The sequence below is a fragment of the Marmota marmota genome, unplaced genomic scaffold (assembly GCF_001458135.2).
Source record: "Marmota marmota marmota unplaced genomic scaffold, marMar, whole genome shotgun sequence".
NCBI lineage: Eukaryota > Metazoa > Chordata > Mammalia > Rodentia > Sciuridae > Marmota > Marmota marmota.
In genome coordinates, this window is record NW_025999949.1 from 33,555,107 (window position 1) to 33,575,977 (window position 20,871).

At 47.6% G+C, this 20,871-nt stretch overlaps 1 protein-coding gene across 1 annotated transcript in view; it reads right to left on the bottom strand.

Moving 5' to 3' along the window:
* The window catches only part of Fam135b (family with sequence similarity 135 member B), a 299,526-nt gene that overhangs the window by 175,516 nt on the left and 103,139 nt on the right, over positions 1–20,871 (bottom strand). Inside the window, exon 2 of the mRNA XM_015486690.2 lies at positions 18,175–18,270. Coding sequence (XP_015342176.1) covers positions 18,175–18,251 — 77 coding nt within the window. The 5' untranslated portion in view covers positions 18,252–18,270. The remainder of the gene's footprint in view (positions 1–18,174; positions 18,271–20,871) is intronic.

The following is a 20,871-nucleotide window of genomic DNA, read 5'->3' on the forward strand; positions in this document are numbered from 1 at the left end:
TTTTCTACAAAATGGCAAAGGGATCAGAGTCCCGATTTCCTGCAGTTAAGAATTAAGTGAGATAATAGGTAGAAAGCCTAGAGACCCAGGCTCATGGTGAGTGCTGGAAGTTGTTGGCTAATTCTGTGGTTACCACTTCCCCTTCCAAATTCCAGTGCTGAAATGTGTAAACTGATGTCCCTCAGGGTCTAAGGAGTGGCCTCCAAGGTGGTCTCCCAGTGAAATGTCAACCAGGCTGGCTCCATTGTCCCCCGTACCTATTTGGCTGTTCTGTGAGATTCAACCTGATAAAAAGTTGACCTTGAGAAACAATGTCACCTGAAGATTCCCAACTTCTAACTTACCCTTCACCACCTTGTTCCTGCCCAGTGGGTAGCTCTGTGGGAGGTAACCATCTTAACCTCACTTTGTCCAGCAACCCCCTGCACTGAGGGCAAATCCATTATGGCTCATTTTCAGATGCTGAGTGTAAAAAAACCCTGCCCTCCTTCTATCCCAGGGTCTTTGTTCTGGCCTTCAGAGAAACCATGAGCCACACACAGAGACTTTCCCAGGACACCATCACTGATGACAAATGGGTGCTCTTGCGGTTCTGAATCCTCGCCACCACTCCTTTTGGGGACATAGTTAGGAATTAATTCACCAGGTTGGGCGGGCTCCACTCTGTCAACACACTTCTAGGGCCTGTGATTGACACACAGGGAACACAGAGCCCCAGAGATCCAACCAGCAGAAATGTCATGCCAGGGCTCCCTGGCCTCAGCACTGAACAGGGCACGCCAAGGAGAGGCAGGCAGACACTCCCAGGCTCACTGGAGGGAGGCCCCCTGTGGATAACTGCTGCAAAGGCCAAGGGGGCGCCCACCAAGCTTCCTCTTTCCTCAACTGGCTGACACAGTTTGGAAGAGCTTCAGGGTGGGGACCCAGGATGTGGGTTTGGGGAAGAAAGCAGCAAACTCCTGAGACAGTGGGCTTGGGAGTGAGACACTCCTAGGAGAGGACCATGGACCTTCCCAAGGGGCCCACATGGCTTCCTGTGAGTAATTTTGCTTTATTCTTGGTTGAAGACTGTTTGCTCATGCGTAAAATGGAAAGATGAGATCTGCCTCTCAAGGATAATTAAATGAAGTGATGTAGATAAAATGCCTGGCACAGCCCTAGGACCGAGAAGGACTAAGCACAGTGCGGTTCTTTTTTTCCCTTTCTTTCCTTCCTCCTGTCTTTAATTCCCCGCTGTTTACCATCCTGCTGTTCATATAGGCATGGTGAGAGGAACGTGGCACGGATGAACGAGGGGAGGAGACACGCAGATGGGTGAACAATCTCCCCATAGAGACAGCCTGTGGCTTGCTCAGGTATCCCTACCTCAGGCTCCGCTGAGCAAAGCAGAGCCAGAAATGCAAAGTCCAAAGTACGTACGCTTCGCGGTGAACCAGATGCAGGCCAACCACACACTAGAGTAATGCTCCCTCGCAGAAAGTGCAGAGCAACTAAGAGGGGGAAGCGGATAAATAGCAATCATGGAGCCAACAGTAGCAAGAGCAATACACGGGCTTCTCTTTTTGTCCACAAAACTCCCTGAGGCAAGTGCTGTCCTTATCTCTGTTTTCAGCCCAGGAGCAGTGAGGGAGTTTGCCCTGGCCATACAGCTCAGAGGTCTTGTGATCAAACTCAAACTCAGCACTCTGAGCCACAGCTCAGACACTGAGCATTGAATCCCCTTTGCACCCACCTGAGAAAGCTTCTTGCTTTCACATTTTAAATATTCAAAATAGAGCCTGCCCCATGAAGTAGTACTGTAAACAGAAAGTGCTCAGTGCAATCCCCCTTCCAACCTTCACCTCTGTCAACGTGCATGTGTCCGTAGTACTCAAAAGAAGGCAGCAGGACAGCAAGGACACCGAGCTGTCCGCCTCTCCAGCCAGCTCATCAATCCAACTCAGTGCAGTTTGCAGATCTGTCCTTTTGATGGAGGAGACGGAGGCAGCCTGAGGAGCAAAGCCAGTCTCCACAACGGGCCCTTTGGAACTCTCCTAGCAGGAGCTCTTACTGGATTCTCTACACAGAGACACACACGTGCACGTATCTATGGCACAACGAGATGGAAAGTGCTGCTGCCGGATCAATCCCAAGAGAGGGAGGATGGGGCTACATTCAAGGGCTGAGCACCCTCTGAGCACCCTTGGGCGTGTTTTAGTTGTGAGCGAAAAAAGGCCTTGCTTAGGAATCAGGAGAGCTGAGATTCTGAGAGCATTCTCCACCACCCAGCTATTTGCCTGCTGATAAAAAGGACCCTTTCCTGGCCTGGTTCTAGGCTCACATGTCAGGGAAGCTGAGCGGAGCTGTTTACGAGCTCCATGAACCGTCCCACTTTGCCCCACATGCTCTCTTACTCATCCACTTTGAGCTCCGGGGTGCTAGCCCTCCACCAGGTCACAGCCAGGGCTTCCCCTCCAAAGTCAGAACAGTGGCAGCTGCTTAGCTCCCCAGGGCTGTCACTCACCAGGTGCTGCTTCACCTCTGTCCCCATGGGGTGACCCGCACATTGCCATTTGGCACAGGACTTTTCCAGGAACCCCCTTCAGTCCTGAGCTAATGCAGGCAGACTGCCCACGACTCGGTCACTTCACACACAGCTCATGTTTTCTCACGCTTCTGTGAATTCTGTTCTGTCCACACGCACCGGTGACACTACCTGTGAGGATTAATTTGTGTCCCCACACAAGAGAGATGCTGAAGTTTTAATCCCAGCAGCTCAGAATATGACGTTGGGGGTCTTTACAGAGCTGATGGAGTTAAAATGAGGTCATCAGGGAGGGTCCTAACCCAAGGGGACTGGGGTCCTCATGAGAGGAGAAATTGGGACAAAGAGGCAGACGTGCCCAGAGGGAAGACTGTATGAAAACAGGTGGACCCAGCAAAGGCAAAGGGGGGCAGAGCGATGGGCTTAAGGCCAAGGACATTAAAGACCTCCAGGAAACCACCAGAAGCCAGGGGCGAGGCAGGGAACAGAGCCCCCTCAGCCCTGGAAAGGGACCAGCCACACCTTCCCTCAGACTTCCAGACATTGGATCTAGGAGAGGACACCTGCTCTTGCCTCGAACGCCCAGGGTTTTGAGCTTTGTTACAGCAAGCCCCGGGGACCAAGCAGCACCGACGCCCCCTCGCCAGCAAAGCCGTTTTGTGTTATCAACAATGCACTTTTCCCCACTTATCTTGGATGGGACCCTGTACAGGACAAGGGACTACATGAAGCCTGAGCTGGTTACGTGAACTGGGAAGTCATTGGCACAAGGATGGGGCTTAAACCCACGGGGCCGGGTAAGCCGGTAAGTTAGATGGAGAAGCTCCGCCAGTTTGATAGGTTAAAGGTGGAGACATTGACCCGCACCGTCTCACTAGTAGACACTGTTACATTGTTTAAATATAAAGAAAGATGCTTAGTCTCATGGTTAGGTTTTTCCCCTTGTATTTATTGAGTACATCTTGGGGGATGGACCCTGGGCTCTCCCTGGGAGCCAGGTATCCATTCATCTTCTCTCCTTCCCACCTTCCTCTCCCTCCGTCTCCACACAGGAGGGTGGAGAAAAAGAGAAAGGAGTCCCATTTGGCATCCTTGCCCAATCCTTATTACTCTATCATTTTTCTTCCTCCATGTCCTGAAATAAGAGAGTGCTAGAAACTTTCCCAGTTATAGATAAAGCACATTGCTCCAGTTTTGTTATACTCTTTCCTGTGGTTCTATTGCTCATGAATTCATAAGAGAGAAATCAGTAATGATATTTGAGCTTACTAATGTGAACCCAATTTCTCAGAAAGTGCTAATCAATTGGGCTTGGAGAGCAATGAGAAACTTCTGTGTCACACTGCTTAGTAAGTGTCTTCTTTGTGTTGCCACCTAAGTGACATGAATTCAGATATGTGAATACCAGCTATGGACAGGCAGGCACTGTCTTACCCTGACACAATCTATTCTCCACCCTTCAGCAAAAATCTGCATTAGTCAGCTTTCTGTCACTATAACAAAACCCTTGAGATCATTAGCTCATAAGAGAAAAGGTTTATCTGTCTCACATAGTTCTAGAGATTCTAGCCCAAGGTCAGGAGCACCCATTGCTTTGAGTTCCAGCTGGGGCTACTGGATGGGGAGGGTGTAGAGTGTGTGACAGAGCAAAATGCCTACATCAGAAACCAAGACATAAAAGAGAAGGACTGAACCAAGCTGAGTCCCCCAAATCCCCTTTGGGGACATCTTTCCAATTACCTAAGGACCTCCCACAAGGCTCCACCTCCCAAAGGTTCAGCTCTGAATAGCACCACTCTGGAGACCTAGGTTAAAACACATGGACTTTGGGGACATTCATCTAACCAGAGAGACATCCATACTCAACCTTCCTGCAGTGTCCCTGGAAGAGAAAGTCTAAGTGCCTCTGTGGGCCTTTCCCCTTCCTCTGAGAAGCCTTCCCTCTGTTCCTTCCACTGGCAGTGTCAATCAGAGAGAGCATCGAGTGGCAAATGACTATGCCCATTAGCTCCATGTTGACTCCCATCACAGTGGATGGAAAACCTAGCTACATGTCTGGTGTGCCCAGCCCACAGTGAGATTCTCTGCAGCACCAGCTCATGTCCATATTTGCAGTCACTTTCATAGCACAGATTGTCCTGGCAAAGACTAGCTTTGACCTCCTGAGGCCAAACTTAAGGTGGTAAATACCTTTGGGTGCTTGAGCCCTTGGCTCCTCTGTGACACTTGTGCCAGGAATGCTCCTCCCCAGCTCTCACATCCTTGGTTGCTACAACTTCTTCACCCTATTTCTCCTTGCATCTCCCCAACAGATAGAGCTGACTCTTTTGCAAGTTTCTCCACTTTTAAATGGATTTAAGTTGTGAATTCACTCTTTGGAGTATGGCCTCACCAACAAAATAAAAAGCAGAGCTGATGCTATTGACTCTTGAGAAACACATTTATAAATTCAAACCCCGACCCTGTTATGCAGTAGTAGGTGACCTTGGCCTTGGTACACTCATCCATAAAATCCATAAAATCATAAAGCCTAGCTCATAGGGCTGGCAGGAGCATCCAGTGAGTGGGAGCGGTAGAAGTCCTGGACACACTCTGAGCTCACAGAGCCTGGTGGGTGCTGAGCCAGGCTGAGGAATCTCATCCCAGACTCCAGCTGGCCTCAAGAGCAGAAGCACAAGACATCCCAGTGCTTCTGGACCCTGACCCAATCTATTCTACACCCGTCGGCAAAATGGTATTGTCACACAAACATGATCACATGTAAAATAGCTCTGGCCAAGGCTGCCTTGACCTCCTGAGACCATGCCACCTAGCCTCCCCCAATTTTACTGGCTACTTGACCCACTGGTAGGAGCAGCTGAGCGTCCCAGGACTGTGCCCTGCCCCTTCACTGCTGACACTGCTTTCTCCCATCTCTCTCCCACGGGACATTGTGAACAACTCGAGTCCACATCTGAGTCTTTCTCAGTGTCCCGTCCAGGATCTCCAGGTCAGAACCAATAAGAGAACAGGAAGCTTGACTCATCCCACTGAAGCTGGTGAGAACCAACCCAAAGCCCATCATGCTGTCCCTGGGGAGGAGACCCTTTCCTGATGGATTGGCAGTAGTATGAAGCACTGCTTGCAATACAGCAAGGACCCCAAGTTCAGACCTGACCAGATAGGTGGTTTGGACAGTTCTGGTTATAGGCAATGGGAGAGAGGCAACAGTGGGCTCTGGCCACCTTGGTAAAGTACTGGACAGTTTTACTGGGTGCTTTACAAGTATTACCTCATCAATATCTAATGAAGTTGTTGCAAAACAAATGAAGAAAATGGGATCTGAGAACCTTAGAAACTTGCCCACGGATCCCCAGCTGGTAATAGGAGAATGGAGCTCGAGTCAAGGTTGGCGCCTGCTGTCTGAGGTTTCCAGGGCACTCCCTTCATGGCGGTGTGCTCCACTCATCTCCAGAGACCTGGCTGAGAGCCATGGGTGCCCACACTACCCAGAGGCAGTCTGCTCTGCCCTTGATCCCCCGACAGGAGGGGAGGCCCTGGGTGGCTCTGAGCTGCAGAGGCATGTTACATCTCTGCAGGGTGACACCAGCTCCCTGGAGAGGCCTTTTCCTTGTGCACCTGCTGAGCATGTCCTCAGCCAGGGGTTAAGAGGATAAAAGGCTCAAAGCAGCGGCGGACTCATGAAGTCACAGATTAAAAGGCAAATGAACTAAAAGTGGGGCAGGGAAATCGTTATATGAATGTGGATTTGCTAGAAAAATAATCTATAATATCCACGCACATAAACACTTGGGTAACCAAAATCTATTCACAACTCACAAGAATAATGATAACAATGACATGTCATTTAATAAATGTCAAATATTTATTAAAACAATAATTATGAAATGCTAGAGAATGAAAGACTGAGAGGTCATCAAGTGTATGTGCTCTCTGGGTGTTAGAGAAAGTCCTGACTTTCAGCAATAAATACCCTAAGTCAAATTAATAATTTGATTTATTTAAATCAAATAAAACATTTAAATAAATATTTATTAATGTAAAAATAAAGGGAATGTACTGTTTGGCATAATTGAAAAGGCATTGGACTGAAACAATGTATCAAATCCTTCTCTTCTCAGGTGTGTCCAAGTCCTACCTGGCAACCGTCCATCATGCTGGACACAGCCTTTACAGAGCCTCTCTGTGGGAACCCAGGCCACTCCAACCTCGCATGGTCACCTCCTCCTGCCCTCCTAGCTCTACCAGGGCCTCTTCTTTGTCCTGAAAAACCTGACACTCAAGGGGTCTCTCAAACAGTTATAATCCCCACTCCTTTTCCAAAGCATGGGGAGAAACGAAAAGGATCTCAACATATATTAATAAAGGAAGTAATAAAAAATTGCTTTTGACAGAACCAGACAAATCAATTAATTGATCTCTGGCAAGCAAAGATAATTGTATTTGAGAGTCTATTAGGGCACATCAGGGCTGGTTAGCTGATTTCACAGGGGAGCCGGCTGTCACTGGGCGTTAGGCAGGGATGGCAACCACTGGGTAGAAGCACAAGACAGTGCGGGAGTCACCTGACCTAGGACTCCACTGTTCATTCCCGCAGAGAAAAGGCAGGTGCATCTGCTCCAAGGGTGGTTTAATCCTAACATTTCTGTGAGAATTTGAACTTTATACCATATCTGATCAAACTGATCATAGGTCCTTCTGTGAGGCTATTCTGTGGACAGGGACAGAATTTTTCTGTGAAATCATCTAAAACCTTTGGGCAGAAATTCATGAGACTACAAACAAGTAGAAGAAAGACAGGAGATGAATTTGAATATCAAAGGAAGAAAAACTTCTCTTGGAAACCAGCTTGATTTACAGCCTTGATTGAATTAAGATTTAAAGCCAAATTCAAACTTATGTTCAAGGACAAATGTTAGCTCCATGTCAACTAACAGCATTAGAAATGAAGGTTTATGCTCTCTTAAATAGACACATGGGCTATGAGTATATATTGATGATGAACAAATATGCATGTAGAGGAATTTATAATTAATCATTCAGCTAAAAAGTATTTCTGTATGAGAAAATTGTCAAACTGTATATTAAATAGATCTTCCTCCTGCTCTCCTACCCTAGCACCATGCTGAAAAGCTAGGGCTACATCTGTAGTATCTACAGAATAAAGACGTGCAAAGGGAATGATGGCCCAGTCCCACTACACAGAATGAATTGGGATCTCGCTTTCTTTATGATGAAGTGATCGACAAAGAAAGGCTGAGACTCCCCGGCATGTGGAATCCTCAGTTCATCTGAATCCAGGCACTTGCAGCCTGGGAACTGCCTGAGGAACTTTGATAAGTGCTGGCACCTTGGTCCCTCTGTGCACCCTTCTTATTGCCTCTGTCTGTAGGTGTCTCCAGGTAATTCCAGTACATGACCAAGGTGGAGCTTTTCACCAAAAAACCTTCGGCAGGGCTTCCTGTGCTGCAATCCCCAGGAGAATAGGTTAAAACATGGTCTCCTGAGATTCACACTTAGCAGGTCTTAGACAGTAGCCAAGAATCTGCATTCCTAACAATCTCCCAGGGATGGTGCCCTGGTCCACAGGCTACATTTTGAGTAGCAATGGTTTAAACCATACTTTAGAAATTAGGGCTCATCTTCTATTGATAGAACGATACACTATACTGATGAATTTGTAGAATGGCAAAGTTTAAGGCAATCAATTATAAGCTATTGTTTAGCTTCCAGTATGCACCAGTTCTGAGCTGGGCTCTGGCAACATAAAGCAAATAAGCCCAAATCCTCACGCTTAACGAGCTCCCATCTGCAGAAGAGAAAACTCACTGCACCAAACACCAACAACCCTTAGCTGCTCTGCAGCCCTAAGTCAACCACAAATATGTTGTTATAAATAAATAAGTCATCATTCCTTTACCTTCCATCCCTTCCTGCCCCATCTTTGGTCTTTTGGGTGGCCTCTGCTTCCTGACGTCACTGAGTCACTGCCTCCTGCTTTTCCAGGTCCTCGGCAGGGCTGACCTCCCTCCGTCCTTCAACAACACCTCTGCTGCTTCACTCCGGGGTGTTTTTCTGTCTCTGCCTACAGATTGGATACCCCCTTCTGTGACTCTTCACAGTGCAACAGGTCTGTTGTGGTGACAGAACCTGTCACACTTCATGGCCATTTCCTGTGGGCTTATCTGTCTCCCTCATCAGCTGGTAAACACCTTGAGGGCAGGGGTTCCATCTTTTCTGATGCTTGCTAGTGTCCACGGTGATGAACTGGGAGTAGATGACGGCGCAGAGCACCTTGTTGAAGAGCTAAGCCTCAGGGATGGATGAGGATGCATGAAACGCAGGCTGGACAGCACTCTGCAGGAATGGTCTGCAGAGGACAGAGTCCAGCTGCAACTTGCACAGGGTGGTTTTCAAGGGGAGCCTAGGGGGAGGACCAAGGAGGACCTGAGCACTGATGATTAAGTTGAAGTTTAGGCCAAATCATTCAGCTTTTGAGCACAAGGTAAAGGAGTGAGAGCAACAGGAAATAGAGAATTTTTCAGAGGAAAGTAAGGTGATCACATACACCATTTGGGGTAGGAACTGCATGGATGGTATTAAGAACAGGTTAAAGGCGGGTGTGCTCCAGTAATTGTGACCGTTTACACAACATCTACTAGATGCCAGGTACCGTGCTAGCTTATCTGCATGCATGAACGGCATGACCTTTCATATTGCACCCGTGAGATGGACTCTGTTATCACCATTTGACAGGCCATAAAATGTTGCTTCTATGTGTTTTCCCAAGTTCTCCCAGCTCCTAAGTGGAAGAGTGTAGCTTCACGTTCATGTCTGATTTCCAAAGCCAGGTCCCCAGCCCCTCTCTGCCCCTCCCTTTTTGTCAGCACAAGTATTACTGCTGAGCATAGGAGTGGCACCCTATGATATTTGTTGGCTGCTTTGAGGACAAGTTTTCCCTCTGAGAATTTGCCTCAGTCAATATAGACTTTGGATAAATGCAAGTTGACTGTTTGCTCAGAGCAAACATCCTCAGGAGGCAGTGTGTGCTCCAGACCTGGTAAAAGGTCCACAGTGTGAGTGTGCAAGTGGCTCCCCATTCAGGGAGAACTCCCAGGCAGTATGCTGAGCTCTGTCCCCTGGGCCTCCAACTCAGCATCTCATGAAACCCTGAGACCAGGTTGCTTTGTGTCTAGATGAAGGAACCAGGAGCTGGGACCCCAGGATGGAGGGACAAGCCCCACTCTGATCAACTGGAGAAAGAGGGGAGCCTGGGTGGCCATGGGCACACTGGGTCTGAGGAAGTACACCCCCCTCTTGCAAACCCCAGCCCTCATTTTCTCCTGCTGTAGTTCAGATCCGGAATCCCCCCCCCCAAAGGCTCAGGTGCTAAGGTTAGGTCCCCAACTAGCACACTTGGGAAGTAGTGGGAAGTCTCAGAGTCAGGGCCTGGTGGGAGGTCTCCAAGTCACCACAGGCTCTTGAAGGGGATTGCAGGCCCCCGTCCTCTCCTCCTCTTCCTCCTCTTCCTCTCACCCCTTCTCCTTCCCCTTCCCTTCTCTCATTCCTTCTCCTGTTCTTTTCCCCTCCCTTTCAGACATGAAGTAAGCCACGGGCTCGGCCAGGTGCTACCTCAACACAGCCCAAAGCCACCAGGCCAGCTGGTCATGCACTCAGACCTCCAACACGGTGAGCCAGAACAGACCTTACTCTTTCTGTGTCCATCATCCCAGGTTTTTAACACAGAAAATCCATACCAAGAAGCCGGGCCTCTACCATTACTAGGTATCTGACGGTGTGGAAAAGCCTTCAGGATGGTTTTGGGAAGTGGAGGAGCTGGAGAAAGCCGAGGGCACTGTAGGTGCAGCATGATGGGCAGTTCTGAGGGGCTCAGAGAGGAGAACGTGGACAGGAAGGCAGAGAGTAAAAGCCAAGACGAGGAAGCTCCAGAGGAGAACGGGCCCACCCACAGGTAGAGTAGGGCACGCACTCGACCACCCCCAAGGTAACGGCACGGCTGCGCTTTGCCCGCGTCCTGAGACCTTGTGGGAAGCAGTGCTCAACTGTGACAGGCTATCTATCGGTGGAGCAAACGCCAAGGCAGGGATACAGGCAGGCAGCAGCAGGGGCATTACTGGCTGCTTTTAGCTCAACTAATAGTGAGAATTGGGAGCAAAAAGGAACAAAGTAGGAAGAGTGAAAAAAAATTGCAATCCTGGCTAAAAAGTAGTGTATGTACATTTTCAGCCAAGCAGTGTGGGGTTAATAACCCTGTGCTTTGCACCAGAAGGATAGGAAACTGCCCTGAGGGCATCTTGGAAGTGAATTGGCAAGGCCACAGCCCTCTGGATGTGGAGGTACAAATGCAGATTTGCTTCCAGTACTTTCCAGGGCTGTCTTTGGAGGAGAGCCCTGGGGCACCCTAAGCCAGCAAGGCTGCCCAGAAGCAGCCTGCCCTGGCAGTGGGCCCTGGAATCACCCATGTGGAGCTGGCTTTGCAGACGTGCAGAATGCAAGAACTGAGACATCTGGAGGCTTCCACTGAGATTTCAGAGCAAATCCATGTGGTGTGTTGCAGGATGAGAGCCCCTGGAGGCAGCCCACGACAGGGCAATGCCCGGAGCTGTGAGAGTGAAGGAGAAGTGGCAAAGGAGAGCCCAGGAAGGAAGAGACACCAGGAATGTGGAATGCATGTTGAGGGAAGATGACAAGGGCACCACAACACACCTCCCGGAGGGAGTGGCCACGGGCATGGGCTGCAACCAGCGAGGCTCTAGGGGTGGAGCTTCCCAAGCCCTTGGTGCCCTGATCCCGCCACAATGTGCCTGGATGCTGGACACAGATGATCCCCTACTGGATTTTGCTCTTGCCTTGATCCAATTCCCCCCTGCTATTTTCCTGCTTCTTCCATTTGAAATAAGAATGCTCGCCTGTGTCCGTCCCACAACTGTATCTTGGAAGTATATGAATTTCTTGTTGATTTTTACAGGGGCTCAGAGACTTTGGACTTGGACATTTGAACCATGCTGTAAGGTCAGGACTTTGAGACTCTGGGGTTAGAATGAATGCACTTCACATTGTGAGATGAACATACACCTTTGGGGGCAGGGATGGAGTACCATAATTTGGATCTGGAAGGTTGCTCACAGGGCCACGGGTTCATCGGTTACTTTCCAGCTTTGTGCTACTGGGAGGTGGTGGGACTAGAGGAAAGAGTGGAGCCTAGAGGAAAGTCTCTAGATCATCACCTAATAACCTCAACATGGATTGTGGGACCCTGGTCTCTTCCTCTTTCTTTTTTTACTTCCCAGCCATGAGATGAGAGGTGTTGTTCCACCATATGCTTCTATGATGTGCTATCTGGCCACAGGTCTAAAGAAATGGGGCCAATCGATCATGGTCTGAAACCTTCAAAATTCTAAGCCAAAAGATACTTTCTCTCTCTCTCTCTCTCTCTCTCTCTATATATATATATATATATATATATATATACACACACACACACACACACACACATGGTTTATTAGTTGTAGTTGGACGTTTATTTATTTATTTTATGTGTTGCTGAGGATCGAACCCTCTGCCTCATACGTGCTAGATGAGCGCTGTACTGCTAAGCCACAACCCCAGCTCCAACCTTTTCTCTTTATAGTTGATTATCTCAGGTATTTGTTATAGTGGTGGAAAACTGACTGGCACACCATCCTTATGGCTCTAAAGAGAAAATATATAATCATTTATCCTTTTACCCCCAAATGACCCAGCTTCCCTAAACCCTACATTTTTATCTCTTTCCTTCCTATAGGGTTCATTCACTGTCCTTCTTAAGCTTCCCAAGGGCCTATCTTGCCCACCATGCTTGGTCTGCAGCCATCCCTTCTCTGTGGAGCCCTCACTGGGAGAGCAATTAGGTTCCACTTTAAGCTTGGGCCCTATGGGGTTCATAGCATGAAATCTTTAACTCTTAGCCATCAGGGGCCATGCCTGTCAGGGGCGGCCTGGCAGATGCACATCATGGTACCATCACACCCAGCCTGTCCATAGTTCCCTGGAGGAAGGATCCGGATTCAGAGGGCTGGTGGTTACTAACTTCAAGGCCTTACTGCTTATAGGAGTTGTAGATACTAGAACTCACGCCATCCCCCTAAGAGGTCTAATTCCTTCCCCCGAATCACACCTAGGCCTGTCCACAGAAGCAGCTGCCATGAAGCCCACCCTTACACATGTTCAATTATATGATCTCTCTCTTACCCACATCTTAAGCCTGTGTCCAAAGTGCCCACTTCTGGGAACCACAGGAAGCTGGCATGGAGAGCTGGGAGCTGGAGAAAGTCTTCCTGATTTGCTGGACGAGTGTCTCCAACTGTTTTCTTTTCCCCCTTGGAGGGAGTGGTTATGAGACCATAGGATTATCTCCCATTTTCTTGTCAGTTCAATGTAACTACACTAATGGAGGGATTCATTGTTGCACATTTATACAAGCACAGTATATGATAATAGGATTTGGTCAAGATCTTTTCCAGTGTGCCCCTTTCCTCTCCTTGTCCCTCCCCCTGGTCTCTTTCCTCTACCCTCCTGGTCTCTCTTCTGTTTTTAATCTCCAACTCTTAATGATGTGCATGCTTAGGAAGAATAACATTTTTGAGCATGCAACCCCAATATCTCTATATTTATTCATACATCATGAACATGTATATATACTATATACAACATGCATCAGAAATATAGAAAACGTCTTTTAGAAGAAAGAATACAGTAACCTATTATGAACAGACACTTCTCAGAAGATGATATACAATCAATCAACAAATATATGAACAAATGTTCAACATCTCTAGCAATTAGAGAAATGCAAATCAAAACTCCTCCAAGATTTCACCTCACTCCAGTCAGAATGGCAGCTATTAAGTATACAAACAACAAGTGTTGGTGAGGATGTGGGGGAAAAGGCACACTCCTACATTGCTGGTGGGACTGCAAATTGGTGCAGCCAATATGGAAAGCAGTATGGAGAGTCCTTGGAAAACCATTTGACCCTGCTATCCCACTCTTTGGTCTATATACAAAGGACTTAAAAGCAGAACATTACAGTGATGCAGCCACATCAATGTTTATAGCAGCACAACTCACAATAGCTAAACTGTGGAAGCAACCTAGATGGCCTTCAGTAGATGAATGGATAAAGAAAATGTGGTATATATACAGAATGGAATATTAGTCAGCATTAAAAGAGAATAAAATCATGGCATTTGCAGGTAAATGGATGGAGTTGGAGACTATAATGCTAAGCAAGTTATCCAATCCCCCCAAAAAACAAATGCTGAATGTTTTCTCTGATTTAAGGATGATGATTCATAAAGGGGTGGAGGGTGGGGGCAAGGGAAGATTAGATAAACTCTAGATAGGGCGAAGGGGAAGGAGGGAAAGGGAGGGGAAAGGGGGATAGGAAAGACAGTGGAATGAGATGGACGTCAATACCCTAAGTACATGTATGAAGACACAAATGGTGTGAACATACTTTGAATACAACCAGAGACATGAAAAATTATGCTCTATATGTGTACTATGAATTGTGCTCTTTATGTGTACTAAAAATTGTGCTCTATATGTGTACTATGCATTCTGCTGTCATATAAACAAATTAGAATAAATAAATAAATAAATAAAAATAGAGTTTTTATATGAGAAGACCTCACCTTTTCTTATTAAAAATATATATACATATTACAGTGATTGCAAGCCCTGGCTCTAGTTTAGCATAATTTAATATTACCTTTTATCAGTGAGCTCAGCTAAACAAGCTGCCCCCCACAAACATGCAGCTCTAGAAAGAGACTATCAAGGCCTGGTGAAGAGTCATGATGCCCGTACTCAGTTTTTCTCCTCCTTGGCAAATCCACAGGGGTTCACTGGTGTCTTGGATGTGTCACTTGAAATGTTTTCTAATGGAGATTTTTTCACACAGGCCTGCCAAGACCTCAAGGCCCAACACCCAGGTAGGCTGAGGTTTGCAGGGAATGATGCTCAGGAGCACGAATATATAAGAATGAAGAACTCCAGACCTCTCGGCCCACTTACTGTTGGAGCTGGTTAGCTTGTCATTTTTAATCTTAGTGTGTGTATCAAGAGATTTTTGCAAGGAGTTGGATCAGCATCATTCTGTGGTTTCCTGGTGATTGTATTCTTCCTTGTTCATATCCCCTTAGCTCACCATCCCCTCAGAGTTCTAAGGGGCTTTTTGTAGTTGGAGGCAGAAAACAATTTACAGATTCATACAACGTGAGGGTGGCCTCAGCCGGGCTGTGCTCTGGCTGCACTCTTTGTTCTTGGTCTCTGAGTCACAGGAAGGGACTCACCAACTGTCTGACCTATGAACAAGTAAGGTTTCAAGGACCAGACTGGATTCTATTTATCAGTGAAGCTTCATTCTTTCTTCTTGTGGGCTTACACAATTGCAAGCAGAAGTTCTAATATTTCCTTTCCATTTCCTGATGGCTGTTCTGTGTACCCTGGAGAGAATACCGCCCACTTTGGAGGTTAGCCTTAAATCATAGAAAAGAGCTCAAGATTTTGAGTGAGAGAGACTTAGCCGCAGCCTCTCCCCACCTGGCTATGTGAAGGCCTGGGCTGCTCTTCTCCTTGACTCCAAATTGCCTATCAAAATTGAACATCATATGTCTTCCTTCTGTAGTTGGTCACAAAGAGCCAGGAGATAATGAATAGAAAAGTGTCAGACACCAGGATGACACACAACGTCATCAAAGCCGCTTCCTTCCTTCCCTCCTAAATGTGGAACATGAGGAGCAGAGGGACGTACCCACGAACCACACAGAGGCAGGAGCAGAGCGGCTTTGGCATCTTGGTCCCCAGCTCAGGGCTCTCATCTCTGTGGCAGGAAACTTCTAACCAAGAGGAGCTTCCAGGGGGAAGCACAGAGCTCTGCCTCATTAAGCCCAGCTCCTGAGCCCATCTGAAGGCCTTGTGGGCCTCCTTTCCTGGAACAGAAAGCCGGTCCCAGAATCACTCCCCATCTCTCACACTACACGGCCTGGTTCAGGCCACCTTCCCAAACCACTGAATTTCACCCTTCTGTAAGAAGGGACCATGGCACACAGAAGGCACTAATTTCATAACTATCATTTTGAAACTGGAGTCTAACCTTGGTGGTAGATCGTGGAAGTGTGCATGGGTTCTTCCTCTTTTCTCAAGAGATAGTATCTCTTTCTCTGAATCTGTACAAGCTTTTTGACTTTCTGTAGCCAACAGAATTCATGAAAAATAACCTTATGAAAATTCCAAGGCTAGGCATCAACAGGATGGGCAAATGATCTAAATAAATATTTCTCAAAAGAAGACATACAAATGTCTAACACGCATATGAAAAACTGCTCAACATCATTAATCATCAGGGAAATGCAATTAAAACAATGAGATATGGCTAATACAAAGGGAAACTCTCATGCATTGCTGGTGGTACCAAAAATTAGGATGGCTATTAGGAAGACTGAAGATGTCCTTCAAAAAACTTAAAATAGAACCAACTACCATATCCAGCAATTCCAGTACTGTGTATATAGCGAAAGGAAATCAGTATGTCAAGGAGACGCTCTTCACAATAGCCAACATATGGAATCAACCTAGATGTCCATATTTCCATAGATGAAAAAACTGGATAAATAGTCACACACACACACACACACACACACAGAAATACTATGTGCCCATAGAGAATAATGAAACCCCATAATCGGTGAGAGCATGGATGAGCCTTGAAGACTTTATAATAAGTAAAATAAACCAGGTACAGAGAGACAATTACCACATACTCTCACTTTATATGTGGAAGCTAAAAAGTTGATCTCAGGGAAATAGAGAATAGACTAATGGTTGTCAGAGCCTCGGAAGAGTTGTGGGGAGGAAGGAAGAGAGCAAAGGTGGCCGGACGATAAGGGGGACAATTAGATTGGAGGAATGACTTCCGACATTTGGATGATCATGATAATAATGCGGGCTAACTGACAACCACCAATTCTGTATTTCACAATAACCAGAGGAGAGGATTGTGAACATTCCCAACATAAAGAAATGGTAAGTGCTTGAGGCGAGGGACGTCCCAGCCACCTGACCTGCCCATCACACACCATGCACACGCATTGAAATAGCACACTGCACCCCATAGATGTGTAAGAATCTTTAAAGTAAAGAAAAACGAGTTTGTGTTGCCTCCACTCTGGCTCTTGGAACCAGGCCAGGCTGCCCTGCTGGAGGGGGAGAACCAGCAGCCTCCAGCCCAGAGCCCCAGACCTTGCAGGAGCCCAGCTGAGACATGCCAAGCCTGGTCCAGTTGAGCAAGACCACCAGTTGAGCAAGACCAAGGAGATGGACTTGTTGTTTCAGGCTCCTACATTTAGGGGAGGTTTTTATGGGGCAAAAGCAAATGGATAGATACCCATCATTCTGAACTCTCGTCTGCTGTTAACATGAGCATCAAACAAATTCGGGTTGTATAGACTTTGATTTCTTTGTCACTAATGTGGGGAACATCAGCTGTGGCCATTGTGAATGCATACAGCTCCAGTCTGTGTTAGCTGCCTTCTGCAACGTCAGGGTTTGGGTCTGGAGTACACACCCAGGTTCATGTGTTACAGGTTTTGTCCCTAAGGCCACAGTGTTCAGAGATGCAGCTTTGGGGAAGTGACTGGATCATGAGGCTTCTGACCTCATCCGTGGGCTAATCCTCCAATGGGTCCCTAAGGGAATGGACTGTTAGACTGTGGAGGTAGGGTGGTTGGAGGAGTAGACCCCTGGGAACATGCTCTGGAAGGGTAGATCTTGGCTCCAGGCCCTTCTTCCCTCTGCTTCCTGGCTGCCATGAGGAACCACACTCTACATGACCTCTGTGCCATGGTGCTCTGCCTCCCACAGGCTCAGCAATAAACCAGCTTACCATGGACAGAAAACAGGGACCAACATAAACCTTTCCTCTCTCTAAATTGTTTTCCTCAGGTATTTTGACACAGTGGTGAAAAGCTGACCAACATAGTAACCATTTCATGATCCTGAGAGGGAGTCTATCATGAAGACCTTGTAGGTTCACATGTAAAATGTCATAGTCAGACCATGTCCCCCCAAAATGAAAGCAACTGTATGTTTGTTACATCCTTAAAGGGACATTATTACATACAAACAGTCTCAGTTTTTGAAATATCTTAGAATATGTAGCTCAGGAGAGATGGCCCAACAAGTAGCAAACACATTTATCAGTGGCACACAAACAAGTTTCACTCCCCATAGACTCACTTTTCTTTAAAATTCACATATCTAAAAAGGAATTGAAAATAAGTAAGATAGAAAGGGGTGTGGGAAGGATAAATTAGCATTTTCTAGGATTGGTCAGCAAATGATTTATTTTCAGATGAACTAGAAGTTTGAATTTTTCAATTTGCAGGAAAAAATAATGAAAATCCTTTCCTCATTAATTCCCAGTATATAACCTTCCCTCCCCACCCCCTTTCAGAAAAAATGCACACACACACTCACACTCACACATATACTTTCACACACACACTCACACTCATACACATTCTCTCTCTCTCTCACACACACACACTCACACACACACACACACAGAGATTGTGCAGTATACTCACCCTCTCTGAAAGAGATCCACATTATAGAATTTATGTAGCTCTACAGAAAACTCAACCGTTCCTTGAACTTCAGACATGATCTTTTTGGTTCATTACCTGGAAAACAAAGAGAGAAATTAATAGCTTGAGATGACATTGGTCCCACAAGGAGAACCCAGCAGCCCCAGAAGAAAGTCACATGTGACTCGTGGACCGAGAGAGCTCCATGTCTCTGCTCAGTGTCACCACTTGGGGCTCCTATTATAAGAGCCAGCACAGAGAATTGCAGTGACTTGGCGAATGTCATGAAGCTCACACCTGGAAGGGCTTCTACTCAGACTCAGGTGTGCTGACCCCAAAGCTAGGCAGGTCCACTGCCCTTCCCTGTCAGGACAGTGGCAGCAAGCCCCTCCTTCATGACTCCAGTCCCCACTCCCCTGCTTTCTAGCCATGTGACCTTAAGCAAGTCACTGAACTTCTGCAACATGGGGACCGGTACTAGTACACGGCGGTGGTGGACGATGGGAAGATTAGGTAAACCCTCCACGTTGTGCACCGCACCGCAGAGTCCCGACACCCAGCGCACACTCCACGTGTACTAGCTACCATTAATATGATTAATAACCACTGATAACACCGTATTGTGAATCCCAGTGGAGGGAGTGGCAAGGAAAATGTGTGTTCTAGCAACCACGGGAAGAGAGCCAGTGGCTGCTGTTCAGGCAGATGCTGAGCCCAGCTACACACGGTGCTCATTTTTCCAGCCCAAGACAAGAGAGTTGAGTGACAAGACAGGCGGGAGTGAAATTAAAATAGTCCAGGTCTGGGATGAGAGAAAACTCAGAAGGAGATCGGGCAGGCTGGGTTTTTCTGAGTACATGAGATCAGCTAAGGATTTGAAGGCAGGAAAAGAAATTGAATTTACTAAGCACCCCTATATTCTTGGTGCTGCATACAGTATTTGATATATGATTTCCAGTTTTTTCCAAAAGGAAATTTCTGATGAAGATCCATGCCTCGTTGTGCAGATAAAATGATCAGAAAAGGTTCTGATTTGCAGCCACTCTTCGACTGTAGAATGTTCTAGCGCTGCATTCTCTTCTCTTTCCTGAGCCTCAGTTTACCACCATGGGGACAATGCCAGTCACCCAGTAGGATTCCCAGTAGGACAGCAGGCAATGTACCTGGCCCCCAGCTGTTCTGGCTGCGTGATGTCTGGGATAGAGGGGGAGTGGGAGGGAGGGAGGAGGTGACAATGTAAGAGAACGCTTAGAATTTCTGGGTGGAAAGTGGAGTCGTGGGGTCTCCTTCCAAGCCCTTCTCCTTTCTGCCCCAACATGCTTCAAGCGTCAGCCCGTCTCTGCGGTTGACAGCTGCCTCACTGCACTTAGCAGCGCCGTGTGAGGCTGCTTCCCAAGAATAACAGCACGGGGGATGAACTGAGCCCGAGCTCAGCTCTCAGCTCTGGCAACGTTCTTCCGCGGCCCTGCTTCTGATAGTGCAGAGCTGCCGCTCAGCAAGTGAAAAGGCAGCGGCTTCTGGGAGCCACGTCTCTAAATTCTGCAACATGGGATTTCCACCTGGCAGACCTGAAGTCCTGGTGGATAAAACGTGCTGCAAACCTGTGGGAGAATCACGCTCCTGCCTGAGGCCCACGGCCAATCCAGGTCACCAACACCACCGGATTTCAATCCTGAGGCATTCATAATGAAAGCCGGATGGAGCGGCCAGCAAATAGAAGCCACTTCGCTTCATTTCATTAGTGCATTAAGAACAACATCTGCACTCCTCCCCATTTCCTCACCCCCAGCCAGCCTCAGTCCTCAAAGAGCTGACTCCTTGCCTCTAGCTGTCAGCGTTCAGTGACCCCAGCCTCTGTCCTGTTCTCTGATCCTGGTAGGGAGAACACACCGAAAAGAAATGAAGGGGAGCAAGAAGAGCACGTGGCACCGATGGCCTCCATCAGCCACGCTGCACCCGGGCACGTCCACACGCCATTCCACCCAGCCCTCAAATCCTGCCTCAGGCAGTATTGACTCAGATTCACACAGGGCACAGACGCCACTCAGTGGAAGTGTAAGACTGGGGAGCCCAGTGACCTTGGTCTTCCAGCTCCAGAACATATAGGCAAAATGACTGAGTCAGTCTGTTCTGGGGAATAAATACAGAAGAAAAGATGCCCAGTCCTGGAGAACACCAAACGGTGTGTTGTTCCCTCCTTAGAAAACGCGGCTTCCCACCCTGTTGTTCAGAACTGCTAACAGGACAGAGTTCCACAACTTGTCATAATACAGTTCCTTAGAGGAAAGCTGCCTTTGCCTTTTCAATAACACGTGATTTGCTAGATTCAAGCCCCCATCACCCAGGGAGGAGGATGAGCTTCCACGTAAAACACCAACTTCAGAACTCGCCGTTGGCTTTGCTGGGACCCACACAGGGCTCTGTGTGTTCAGCACCCCAGCAGCGCTTCCTTGGCCCCAGCCCTCTCTTGAGACAGTGCCTAGAGCAGTGGTTTCCAGGTGTGGTCCTCAGACTGACAGCATCAGCATCCCTTGGTTAAAAAAGGATAAATCTTGAGTCCCCCTCCTGCCCTGCTGAATCAGAAGTCACCAGGGACTGGCTCAGGAATCTGGGCTCTAACAAGTCCACAGGGATTCCAGGGCAAACACTAGCCTGAGAACTGCTGGCTCTGAGACCAGGGGTTTGGAATGGACCTGA